Below are 13,988 nucleotides of genomic sequence, written 5' to 3' on the forward strand. Positions count from 1 at the left end.
TCATTCTGCCCTTCTCCAATGGCACAAGTTACAATTTGGTCCACTTTTTGGGGGTGTTTGCATCTTATAAGGACAAGACTGGTGTAATAAAATACTTAAAGCACTTTACAAATATTTTAATTTTAATGAAGCTTCTAAATTCTCCTTTGACATTGGGAAAGTATTATTCCCCTTTTGCTGATCAGGGAACTGAAGTATAGAATAGTTACATGAATTACCTATGGTCACAGAGGAAGCCTGTGTAGAGCTTGAAATAGAATCCAAATTTTTCTGATTCAGTCAACTGGTTAGCCACAAGACTATCCTTTATGATTCAATAGCGCAGGCTTCATAAGCTGTGTCTACACCGCAAGTCACTGTGGCAAGTGGGTAGGGCATGAAAAGCAGGCTGCATCCACACTGCGGTGCGTAGCTACATGTCAGTGAAAAGACTCTAGCATTCTATAGGTTGCTAAAAATAGCACTGTAGGTGGGGGAGGCACTGCTTAGGCTTGTAAAGAGCAGTGTAGGGTAAGTATCCAGAGGGTTCAGGAATGTCTTTATGCAGTGCCTCACTGTCTATGCTGCTGTTTATACCCATGCTAGGGGAACATGTAGTGTATGTACTTTACATACTGCCATAAGACGTATGCACTTTATACATACCCTTACGGGAGTTCTGTCTCATGTACAGAATGTTATTAACTTAACTACAAATGCAAATGCAGTCCAATTGCCTTTATTTTTTGGAGGGGTGGGGTGAAAGAGAGAGAAAGGAAAGCAGATTAATCAAGAGGTTTCTTCCTTGTGTGTAATCAGTCATATCTGTTTTCTGACAAAAATAATCTTACTTATGGTGGCCTGGCAGATCCAATATAGAGATGTGAAAGCAGCTAGATACAATTCTAGATTTGACCCATGCATCAAAAGAATTGGTAAAAGTTCTTTTTTATATTTGTGAGCATGGGGATGGGGATCTGGAATCTGAAAGGCTTAAATTTATGATATTACACCTCTACCCCGATATAACGCAGTAAAGCAGTGCTCCGTGGGGGCAGGGCTGTGCACTCTGGCAGATCAAAGCAAGTTTGATATAACGTGGTTTCATCTATTGATTTTTTGGCTCCCGAGGACCGCGTTATATTGGGGTAGAGGTATAGTTTGAAATATATGTAGACTGAGCAAAGTAGATCTGGAACACACAGATACTAAACATTCTTCAGAGTGTAACTGTACTTCAATCCTGATTTAGTGTTCCAGTCATCAAGTTCTGTCCCGTCTCCCTGATTCTGTCACAATAAGAGAAGTGTACTTCCTACAGAAAATAGCATAGTAGGAAACAAAAGGTTCTCTTAGAAGTGCTATTTGATATTCCGTTATCCAAATTTAACCTATTATCCATGCTACTAGATTAACATAACTGAAAAACTTTAAAAGAAAGTTACTGTGTGCATTTAACAGCACTCTGTGGAATCATTTTCACTGTTTTCCTATATAGCTTTTTAAAAAAAAATCTAAGGCAAGAAGGGGCCAGTAGTTTGTCTAGTCTGGCCTCCCGTATATCACAGCCCATTAGTGTTCACCCAGTTCCCCTGTATTGAGGCTAATTTTTTTGACTAAAGCATAACTTGCATTTAGCTATTGATAGATCATTTCCCCTGTTTATGCGGGTCTTTCACATAGCAACAGTGGGGAGAGAGACAGTATCTTTTTATAAATAGGTACCTGTAACTCCTGGGTAGGGGAGTACACAGTCATCAAGTTGGCACGGGTGGGCCAGAAGGAACAGTACCTGTAGTATCTGAAACTCCCCTGGTGTTTTTTAATTGATTGCATCTCTTTTAGGTGTTTGGTATGTGAAACTTTTGTGGATTCTTAATCTTCACTCTGCTAGCATCCATGATTAACTTCCTATTTTACTCATGTAAACTCAGGTTCCTGTGAAAAGCTTGAGAGCTGATGCATTCAATTATGATTTGAGTTTCTCTTTAGGTCTTATTACTGCATATTGTACATTTCAGCATTTGCAAAGAGAATTTACCAGAAGAACATCCTTCTTGTCTTAATACTGCGGTTAAAATGTCAAAAGAAAATCTGACTGTCTTCCATAAAGCAGAGTTTCTATCTAAAGAACAAACTAAAAATCCTAATGATCAGAATAGTAGCTATACCTCTTTGAAGACCTCAGGATCGCCACACAATGAAAAACAAAATGGCTTGAAAAACAAATCCTTTACCAAGCCAATGACAAACTTCCCAAAGGAACATCTAGACAACTCTTCAAGAGTAACATCCAGGCTTAATGGCATATCAGAACTGCAGAAAATCTTGGATTGTAAACCCTCAACATCAGATGCTCCTGCTATCCTTTTCACTGGGCATGAGATTAAATTACAAAGCAGTTGTAACCAGAGCAGCTGCAAAGGAAACAAGGCAGAAAACTCCTTTTCTGTATGTTCCTCAGTCAGAGGAAACTCAAATGAGATTTCGTGTGAGAGAAATGAAAACGAAGGACCTAGGGCTGGGAGCACCAGTAAAGTCCACAACAATGGCAAGTATATCTGGAGCTGATATCAACAGAGAATTACTGTGTATATAAAGTTGCTTAGAAATTTCAGGAAAATGTGTTAATAGGATAAGGAATCTTATGAAATTGCAGTCTTGATGTCTGAGTTAGTGAAACACCTAGATTTCATTTCTAAAATAGGAACTGAGGGAGTATGATGGGGTTCCTAAAATTTATACCCAATTTTCAGACGGAGTAAGTCTTGGGAAAAGATACTTAATATCATGGTAGGATTAGATATGCATGTCATGATGAAAAAGTATTCTTTTTCCTTATCACAAATCTAATCCAAACAAAATTCTGTTAGGCTAAATTTGGGAAGAAGGGTTGCAAAAGTGAGCATAACTTATGACTAGGGCTCATACTCTATGGCATAATGGGACCAAATGCTGCAGCAACAATCCCTAAGTTCTAAGGCAATGTTAATTTATTCTACCTTTCATTTCTATCCCTCCACACACACTCATACGAGTCAAGCTCATAGTTGAAAATAATTCATTGACAAAATTAGTTGATGGGTTTTTGTAGCTGTGCTTTCCAGGTGGCCCAGTTGCCACTCACTAGTTCCTGCAATGTTCTTTAGAGGAACTTTTCTCTCTTTCCCACTCCTATGTGTGCTAGAGAATGGGGAAGCTTATAGCTGGATTCAGTGACTCAGCTCCCTGGATCTGGACTGAGTGCTGCACTGTCCTCCAGGCAGCTTAGCTGATCAAGCTTGCAGTCAGACTACAGGAATCCAGCTCTGGTTCCCTGATCCCCTGCTGCCTGGCTTTGTGGAACAGGTCATGTAGCATACACTGTGACTCAGTTCTCTATCTTGTGGGTAAAGGTGCAGAGCAAGCAACAATTGCAGGTGGATCCCAGCTCAGCATGAAGTCGGAGGGGAAGGTGTCCTGAACACTGACTGCAGTAAAATATTAAATTCCATAATGCTTTTGAAAAATGTCTGACTGCAGCAGCAGAATCATGGAGTTCATGGGGAGCTCACTGAGATGAATGGGGCAATTTATATCTCTCAAAAGTATTTCAGGCTCTTTGAAGACTCCAGAAGACATTGTTACATCAGTTTACAGTCTGATCTTGTGTTCAAGGTTGCAGCTAGCTATTAGGTCTTCAGAAACAGTTTAAAAACAAACCAACAAAAGCTGAGGTTCTGGCAGTTGTGTGGGAAGGAGTAAATTGCTTGGCTGTAACAAAATATGGGGCCCTGACTATGAAAACTTCAAAAGAAGTTTATGCTCTGTAATAAGCAACCAACTTCAAAATATGTTAAGATTATTTTTAGGTATCGGGTGAAAAGTTAAAGCTATCTCTGCTTTTGTTAAGTTACTTTAACAGAGATGCATAGGGTAAGCAAATGTGAGTCTGAGTGACTGATTTAAGTTACTGTTTAACCTGCACTATTTTTTTTCTTCCTGCAGTAATTATTCGCAGCTCAGTTTTGACAGATGCTTGCAAAGTTAAGAAGCTGCAGCAAAGTGGGGAAGCATTTGTGCAGGATGGTTCCTGCAATAACATTGCACCTCACCTGCATAAGTGCAGGGAATGCCGCCTGGACAGCTACCGGAAAAACAAAGAGCAAAAAGACTCTACTGTCTTTTGCAGATTTTTTCACTTCAGGAGGTGAGAGCAATTTTGAAAATATGTGGATGTTGATATTCCCAGCTGTACAAATAGATTTAAGATGACTCAATCAAAGACTTAAAAAAAATAAAACCCTAAAGTTAGGCATAATTAGGCACCTGTCTTACTTTTTTTAAAATGGGGGGGGGGAGGGCAGAGTGCTCAGTAGTCTATCTTTAGCCTCTCTTTTAAATCTTGGCCTACAATGGCTTTGGAAATTTGCCTGTGGGACAGATCCTACAGCCATCACCTCTAAGTCACTGTTTCAAATGTATCTGAGATCAGTTAATAATCTTGATAGCTGTCCAGTGGTTTAAGTTATAAACACTGCATTCTCAGTATAGGATGGATTAATTTTAAATCAAGATAAGTTAAATCACCAAGTGGAAAGTTTTAATTAAAATCAGTGATTTAAATCAATGTTTCATTTTGTACGTCAGTTTTTTTCTAAAGAAAGGTGCATTTGTATTGGGTTGATTAAGAACATGTTTATTTACAATTAAATAAAGATTTTATGCTAGATTTGTTACAACTTTTTGCTATCTAGGAGGGTATGCTATAGCTAGAGTAAGTTTCCATGGATGAAGTCATAAATACTCATACTTGAGCCACTCAGAACTCAGTTAGGGAGAAGCTATAAGAGACCACCTAGGTCAGCTCAATGGATGATCCTGGAGAGATACATGATAGTGTCTCCTGACGTAAGAGGCTGGGTCCAAATGCCTGTGATGACTTTGCCAGTCTCTTGCACCCAATAGCACAGCTGCTGGGTCCCCCACAGGATCAAGCCCTTAATACAGTACATGACCTATTATGCGATATTTATACAGCTTGACCTCGTTAAATGCTTTACTCCTGATTCTTTCTATAGAAAAGCAACCATTAGCTCAGCAGATTTTGATCGCGGTTTAAACAATGTAATGAGTACAGCATTTCATGGGCTGTGTATTTTGATATTAAATTCAAATGACTTTATGCTTGTGCTGTACTTTGGGTTTTTAATGATTATCAGTAGTGACAGCACACATAGCTGCATCATAAAAGTTGGCATATATGGGTGGAATCAGAAGACTTTTGTCATTGAGGTATGGTGAGTTTCAGCACTTGAGAGCCTGGGAGTTAGTGTGTTATCTGTAATCCCAAGCCAACTGCTGGATGTTTCTGCTAAAATAATTAGAAGTTGACAATCAAAATGTCTTGGTTAGGTTTCAATGCCAACATCCATTTGAGATGATTAATGGGACAGTTTGCACTTCTCAGTTTTTGTGTCAGGTTGTCAGACTTGGGGAAAACTATATTTGACTTAATCCTTTAAGGGGTGTTGGAACTGTAAGGACTTGTCTATACTTATGGCTAGATCAGCACTGCTGCTATCAATGCAGCAGTGTTGATTTAGCAGGTCTGGTGAAGACCCGCTTGGTCGATGGCAGAGCACTCTCCCTTCTACTCCTGTACTCCAGCTCCCCAAGAAGAGTAAGATAAGTTGGTGGGAGAGCATCTTCTGTCACAGTGCGGTGTAGACTCCTCTGTAAGTCGACCTAAGTTACATTGACTTTAGTTACGTAACATATAATTGAAGTAGCATAACTTAGGTTGACTTACAGCTGTAGTGTAGACTAGCCCTAAGTAAAACCAAATGGTCACTGTGTGTGGTGTGACCTCCCACCCCAACCTGATGCCTGATCCAGAGAGGTTGAGTCTGTTACAGCTGCCTGCTTGGGAGCCTGGCTCTTTTATCTCACACTGAAGAGATTCATGCTTTCCGTTCCAGAGGTTCCTGATTCAGTACCCTGGAGTGTCCTGCATGAAGGTGGCTGTCAGAGACTAGAGAAATTTATTTTTAAAGGACAGCTTAAATTTTGGAGTACAGTTGGGAGGGAAGGTATAGATTTTTCTGCAGAAATACAGACTATGCAAGGTCCTTGAATATATATCCCCTCCTTTTTCAAATCCTACATAAATCTCTCCCATTTTATGAAATCTTTCTACATTCATCTCATTCCCAATGATTTTGTCACACCTGTCCTTACTAGTCTAGTTTTTCTTGTGTTAAATGTTATGGAGTATGGACTGTAGCATTCTTTTGTTGCATAAAGTGACACATATGTAGTGCTGTGTATAGAGAGCGCACTTCATGATTAAACTTAAAAACAAACATTGAAGTCCTAGTCTCCTTGAATGAAGATACGGGGCTGGAAAAATCTTCCTGTTTTACTGTTGCATTACAGGCTTAATTTCCTGCACACCTTCTAGTGGAGGAAATATTATAGCTCTTATGAGCTGTTGGGGAGGGGGATTGAAGGGGAGAAATAAGAAAAGTGTCAGTGAGAACGAGACATTTAAGACCAATATTGCTAACTTGTGGTTTAATTTTAAAGGGTGACTTTAATGGTAAGGTGGTTTAATGTGGTCTTGTGTAGTCTGGGTATTTCAGACATAACAAGTCATGTTAACTCATCCCTTCAAAGTAGATGTTGAGATTTTCCTCCATTTAAAAAAGGAGGTCCTATCTCCTCTGTGTGGATGTTAAAGATCCCACAGCACTCGTAATTCATGGAAAGAGTAACGAGTAGGTTTGTAGGTTCCCCCTCCCCCTTGGTCTGATGTCCTTGGCCAAAGCTTACTTTCCTGCCATTTTTATGCAGCATATTGAGCATCTGTTGGTTGTTAGCTGTTTCTAAGGTGGAAAAGTGTCTTTCACTGAGATTTCATGGATAGTTCGTAAAGGAGCCCTATTAATGAACACTTTTAGGATGTGGCTTGTAAAGTTTTCTTTAATATATTGCTTTTTCTGTGTTTTCAATAGTTTAGCTACAGCCCTAAAGTGCATGTGTCGTATTGCAAATGCATTTAAGATTCTCACTAATTGGATTCTTTAGATTTCCTGGCTTAAAATGTTAAGAGCACAACAAAAACTGAATTTCTTCCTTCATGAGCAGGGTTTAATCATGATTAACTGACATAATAACACAATTTATCCTGATCTATACTAACCATTAAATCATTCATCATTGTCAGTTATCCTGTTAATTTCTTGTATGGTTGTATGCCAGTGTCTGGGTGACAGACTAGAACAGGTGGAAATGAGCTAGTAGAGAACATTTGGGTTTGTTTTGTTTTTTTTTCTTATCCCCATCCTCTCTCCACCACAGGCTGCGGTTCAATAGACATGGACTGCTGCGTGAAGAAGGTTTCTTAACCCCGGACAAGTACGAGACTGAGGCTATCAGCTTGTGGCTGCCTTTAGCAAAAAATGTTGTGGGTCTAGATCTAGACACTGCAAAGTATATTTTAGCCAACATCGGAGACCACTTCTGCCGGCTGGTGATATCTGAAAAGGAGGTCATGTCCACAATAGAACCACACAGTAAGAGCAGCTCTTCTGAAATGTAAAATTTAGGACTTTTCACTCAACTTTTCAAAATACGTCTTCATAGTTTGTTTCCTGCATGCAAATTGATTGCATACATTTGGTGTTGCCATTTAAAAATATGTATTAAATGTCTATTTTGATTCTTGGTGGTGGGAAGTAATAATATGTTTAAGCTTGTGGATGTGAACGTTAAGCAACTTGGTGCTCTTGGACCCTTATCAGGATTCAGCTCTGCTAGTTTCCATGGTTCACATGAGTCTCATACTCTGAATTGGCCTGACCTCTCCTCCCTTTCTAGAAAAAAGCTTGAAGTGCAGTTCTGTTACAGAAAGTAATGATGTAAAAATGGTACTTTTTCTACTCTACATATCTGCTGCCTGTGTATATTCAATCAGATCTACTAACTTACTGACAAAATAAGTTTTTATTGCTTTCTGTTCTTGGTAGCAATAGGGAGCTAACACAGTTTTTCATAGATTGTAGGGCTGGAAGGGACCTTGAGAGATCAGCGAGTCCAGTCCCCTGCCTTCATGGCAGGACCAAATGCTGTCTAGACCATCCCTGATAGACATTTATCTAAGCTACTCTTAAATATCTCCAGAGATGGAGATTTCGCAACCTCCATAGGCAGTTTATTCCAGTGTTTTAACCACCCTGACAGTTAAGAACTTTTTCCTAATGTCCAACCTAAGGGTACGTCCAGACTACCCATCGTATCGGCGGGTAGCAAGCGATTTATCGGGGATCAATATAGCGCGTCTCATCTAAATGTGGTGTATCGATCCCCGAACGCACTCCCTGTCGACTCCGGAACTCCACCGGAGCGAGCGGCAGTAGCGGAGTCGATAGGGGAGCTGCGGACATCGATACCTCCTGTCCTCACGGCACGGGAAGTCGGAATAAGATACTGCGACTTCAGCTATGGTATTCCCGTAGCTGAAGTTGCGTATCTTACATCAACCCCCACCCCCCAGTGTAGACCAGGCCTAAACCTCCCTTGCTGCAGTTTAAGCCCATTGCTTCTTGCTTTATCCTTAGAGGCTAAGATGAACAAGTCTTCTCCCTTCTCCTTATGACACCTTTTTAGATACCTGAGTTGAGTGATATGGCTTCTGTTCCTTTTTGCATATCACAGGCCTCATCTTGCTTTGATTGAAGTTGATAATAGAACTCTCATTGTCTTCAGTGGTGCAGGATTGAGCCCCAACAGAATTGTTTAAGTTTCAATCAGTTTCACCTTTTTGAAATGTCACTGATGGCAAAGGACTGAACAGGTGTTGCTGAAGGGATAATTAGTTTGCGGAACCTCTGCTGGTGCAGATGTGCATGAGGGAAAGAACTCTGTTCAAATTTCTGAGTCCATGCTGAGATTACAGGACTGACAGCTAGAAAAAACTATTCTTATTTTACCTTAAACTAAGCATACTTTTAAATAGAAACCATGAAAAGACAACAAATATGGAACCCTATGACATTTTATACTATTACTCCTCAGTGTAGAATTGTGGTTTAAGCAATGTCTTTTTCCTGTAGCTATAATTGTATAACTAGAAGTGCAGCATGATTTAAAGAAACAGCTGCATTGTTTCTCTTTATATGCATATATTTGCACATGTGAGCAAAGCAAGGTGATAGTATCCATATGATTACCCTTTATTGTGCACCTTTGACAGCCTTGTTTGCCCTCTGTCCACTAATCAGTCTTCCCAGGATATTGTCTTACATTCAAAACCTTGAATAGATTCAAACCTGGCTCTGAAGTTTCCTTGTCCTCCTCCAAACATGTAATTAATTCTTCCTCTTAAATTCTCCCTGAGATGGGGCAAGATTAATTCTTGAGCCATTGGGGGATATTTTATACCTAAAATAATTAATTATTTTTAAAGTACATTAATTGAAACCCATAGGGCTGCAGGTTAACTCTTTAACTTTGACTAGTCTGGCAATTACCACAGGACAAGTAGCCTGGAAACGTGCAGTTCGAGGAATTCGAGAAATGTGTGATGTGTGTGACACCACGATATTCAACCTTCACTGGGTTTGCCCCAAGTGTGGCTTTGGAGTGTGTGTAGATTGTTACAGGATGAAAAAGAAAAGCATACATGAAGGTGAGAATGTGTAGTGTCCCACTTTCTTAAAAATGTCTTAAATTGTTGAACTATTACGTTAATGAATGGATAGGCTTATTGTAAAGCTCTTTTTATAAACTTGTATTCTGAAATTGAAAGACAAAGTAGCTATTCAGAGACTGAATGAACACATTAATTAGTCATTTTAAATGATTGTTTGCAGATATTGCAGCTGATACTTTCTCCTGGCTTAAATGTGTGAAGGGTCAGTTACATGAACCGGAGAACTTAATGCCTACACAGATAATTCCTGGAAAAGGTATTCTAATAATTACTGTGGAAATGTATGCAAACAGTACCAAGTATTCTGTTGTTCACTTGTATAGGGCCTGATCCAATGCTTGTTGAATAAAAAAGATTCCACTGACTTCAGTGGACGTTGGATCTAGTCCAGAATGCTTCCCCATGGACTAAGATAAAATAAAATAATTTGAGTAATAAAATTGTTCAGCAAGTTTACCAAGAAGAAGCGTTTTAAAAACTAACTCTGCATTTTGTTTTGCTGGTGTTACTTTCTGTACTTAATATTAAATACTTTACACAAAATAAAACGTGAGTTAAACTGATGTATCGCCATTTTGGAAATGCTTTTTCTCTTAACCGTCTTTTAGCTATGTAGTGTACTCACATTCAATCTTGGTAGTCTGTATGTTTAATTTTGATAATATGAGCTCATTACTGATTCTTCTCATTTAGCTCTCTATGATGTTGGTGACACTGTTCACTCCGTAAGAGCAAAATGGGGAATAAAAGCAAACTGTCCTTGTGCGAATAAGCAGTTAAAGGCCCTATCAAAACCAATTCTGAAGGAGGATCCAAAACAGGTATTGCCACTGTCTCACACTATATATACACCTAGTTTGAGAAACAATGATTGAGTCTTTCAAAAGTGCTCAATGTTGGCCTGACTGTGCTCCCATTAAAGTCTCAGTGATAACTGATTTCAACACTAACCACTTCTGAAATCCCATCCTATGGATCTATGCAATATTAATGTGTGTGCATATTTACTGGTTCAACTTTCTTAAATATGCTAGCAAAATGTTTAGGTGTCTGTTTATAGGGATCCATTTTTATTAAATAGGTGTCCAGTTCTTGAAAAGCACTGAGCGCTCTGTGGCTCTCATCGGCTGAGTGCTAAAGGAAAAGGAGGATTGTACTGAAGAAAAGATACTTTCAAAACCCTTCTAGACTGGAAGGGTGAGGGAATGTGGTGGGGTGCAGAAAGAGAACAGAGGAAATTCTTTGAGTCCTGGAGACTTAATGACAAAATAATGCAACAAAGTAGGTTAAATCTAGAGAAAATAAGCAGTTCAGAGAAAATTCTTAAAAATACTAAATTCCTGGAAGATATGAAAATGTTTCTTCAGGGATTCTCGTATGCCTTATGAAACTCCAGTAATAGAGTATCTAACAAGAAGTTTAGACTAACTAGATAACTGAGTCTTAATATCTCTTATATCATAGCCATTGGGTGTGGAGATGGAAGCTATATTTTAATTATAGGAAAGCTGTTTATGAAAACGTAACCATCTTATTGTAAACAAAATCCACAAATCTAGAGTCCTTTTTTTAATTACGTTATACAATTTTTAGTCTAGTTTTGAAGTACTCTATTAAGTTTTTTAAACACTTACAGGTACTTGGGAATAAATGAAATGCTTCCTTTTTGGCAGTGCCCTTCTGAAAGCTGAGTAGTTTCCATACTACTTATGAAATATTTAAATTTATCATGTTTTTATTGCTAATTGGACTTGTGAAACAATTTCCCCCGTATATGCTACTTGGCAGGGTTGATGCTAGCATTAGTCTTCCCCACCCCACCCCACCCCCCAAAAAAAAATTACCAAAGGCCAGCTCCACAAATGGTGTAAATCAGCATAGTTCCATTGATTGCAATGAGGTATCTGGCCTTTGTTTTGGGGGATGTGGTTGGCAGAAGACCATACTTAAATTATGGCTTCTGCAAGCAAGTATTAAAATAGATCAGACTTTTGTTTTAAACTTAAAATCAGTGCAAACTTCAAAAAATTATTTTAGCCTTAATACTCTAGGGAAGTGTATTTGTTTTCTATCTGTCCGGATACGGTGATGTCCAAATCTTGGTGGGCCAAAGGGTTCCTCAGGTGTTTGCACACTAGTGAAAGCATGTCAATTATTGATTTGCTTTATGTTGCATAAGCAAATAATTAAGTGCCTGATTAAAAGTGTACCACTGTATGTTGAAGTGTATCAATAGGCTAGCTTCCGAGTGTTAAAATGTAAATGAAAAGTTTCTAGAATAAATGTAGGTGAAGTCCATTTATCTGTATGGCTTGAGGGACATCCGATAACTGGGTATTCAGATAAAGGAAATTATATTTTTAGCTGCCGTTTCACAGTGAAACTTTAGTCCCTGATCTTAGTAATACTCTGGGAGTAGAAATTTTGTACCCAGCTGAAGTGGAAATGTTTGATATTCAGTTAGCCAAAAATCCTCATGATCTGAGTGAGCATTGGGTCCTCTGTGCTCACTTGAGTATTCAGGATTTTGGGCCCTGAAGATGGAGGAGTAACTGCAGGAGAGAGGCACCTCCCTGGTACAGTTTGAGCAGGGGGCAGTGTGGGAGGCCCAGGGAAGCAAGGGGTGACTCCCTCCAGAGCCTTTCCTATCTTCTCCTCCTCCCCCACACCTGTGTCCAGCTCGTGCTCCCCTCTGGGAGCTGTGCTGTAAAAAAGGCCCTACTATTTAGCTCAGGGTCCATCCTGGGCTTCTATCCACTCCAGCCCTATGTTCCCCTGCCCAGTTCTGGCTGCAGCATCCATGTGCTGACCTGCCTCTGAGCCCCTCCTGCCCAGGCCTAGCACCTATGGGGTCAGAGGAGACTTTGCATCTGTGAAGGGAAAGTGGTTGTCTGTCAGGGGAGTATAGGTGCTGAAGCTGCAGGTGAGGACTTTCCATTTGGTCCACTTGGCATCTATTCTTTCCTGATCCCCACTAGGGGGCTCTGTTGTAAAGGCATTCTCCTCCTGCCCCAGCCCCATCCAGTTCACCCAAGCTTCTGGTGTCTTTGGCCCTAGTGTTCCCTGCCAGGCAGGCCCTTTTCCTCCCTGGCATCAGAGGATCCTCCAAGCTGGCAGGTGCTGGCCTGAGGTGCATATGCTCAGAGGTAGAACAGCAGGTGTGTACAGGGGAGCACATGGGCTGGAGCTGCTGGGAGCCCAGGGTGGCATTGGAGCAGAGTAGTGGGCCATCCTTAAAGCAGAGCCCTGAGTGGGGAATAGGGCAGAACTGCTGATATCTGTAGGCAGGCCAGTTGAAAACTGCTCTAAGGTGTCAATAACAGATGCAAAGAAAAAATATTAAGTAATGGGCTAGGTTGCTATCTCTGTTCCTCCATAGACTTTGGGCAAGCCACTTAAGTATTTTTAGTTTTTATAAGTCTTCAACTTGTCTTGCAGAGTTTAATCTCCGGAGAGAAATCCACACTTCAGCATAATTTTGTCCTAAACCCATTAGCCACTAGCTGTGATTCTCCTGTAAAACCAACACTTGGAAGTAAACCAGTCTCTTCAGTAAATACTTCTCCTTCCTTAAGTTGGCTGGCTAACCTAACCAGTGGAAACTTGAATAAAGAAAATAAAGGTAAATGTCATATATGAAAAACAACCTTTAACTGCTACTAGCTAATAAAAAATGTACAATAGCAGACCCATTTGTGGAGTGGGGTGGGGGTTATGGTGGCTGGCTACTGGTATAAGAGTTTAATAAACCAGGTAAAAAGATTTGTGTATTTATGGTAAAAATAATTAAAATGTCTAACCACCTAAGTCACTTTTGAAAATGGAACCTAAGTTTCTAAGTCATTTAGGCATTTTTGAAAACTTCACCCATGGCATTGGATTTTTCAAAAGTGCCTAAACACACTAGGTACCTAACTTGCTTATATACTGGTGAAAATCCACTCGCTAGACTGTAGTACTCTTTACCAATACAGTGGAAGGAAGTAATGAAGACCTCTGAGGAATAAGTACAAATTTGTCAATTCAAATATGGTGCCAGTTTGGGGAAGAGAACAGAACCCCCACAAAAGGAGCCTAATGTCTTAAAGTATCAGAACCTGTGCAAGTCTGAAGAGTCTAATGATCCTGTTAGATTGGCAGTAGGCAAAATATTTGTTGATACTGGACTTGTTTACATTTCACCCACAGAGTTTTGTCTGTATCTGTGTTCTTAAATTTAAAACTACATAAGGGGGAAAATATCACCTCCAAAAAGGAATAGTGTTTTTTTTAATGAATATAGTTGAAATGTGTGACTCAAAGGTGGCTTTAAATG

General features: G+C 39.7%; 1 protein-coding gene across 5 annotated transcripts in view; it reads left to right on the forward strand.

Annotated features, from left to right (window-relative positions):
• Positions 1-13,988, forward strand: part of KDM3A (lysine demethylase 3A) — a 46,515-nt gene that overhangs the window by 19,317 nt on the left and 13,210 nt on the right. For all 5 annotated transcript variants that reach the window (XM_039541584.1, XM_039541583.1, XM_039541585.1 and 2 more), the window contains 7 exons: positions 2,001-2,530; positions 3,967-4,168; positions 7,321-7,535; positions 9,497-9,649; positions 9,834-9,929; positions 10,367-10,494; positions 13,112-13,295. In XM_039541584.1, the coding sequence (XP_039397518.1) occupies positions 2,001-2,530; positions 3,967-4,168; positions 7,321-7,535; positions 9,497-9,649; positions 9,834-9,929; positions 10,367-10,494; positions 13,112-13,295 (1,508 nt within the window). The remainder of the gene's footprint in view (positions 1-2,000; positions 2,531-3,966; positions 4,169-7,320; positions 7,536-9,496; positions 9,650-9,833; positions 9,930-10,366; positions 10,495-13,111; positions 13,296-13,988) is intronic.

The sequence above is a fragment of the Mauremys reevesii genome, linkage group 5 (genome assembly GCF_016161935.1).
Source record: "Mauremys reevesii isolate NIE-2019 linkage group 5, ASM1616193v1, whole genome shotgun sequence".
Classification (NCBI taxonomy): domain Eukaryota; kingdom Metazoa; phylum Chordata; order Testudines; family Geoemydidae; genus Mauremys; species Mauremys reevesii.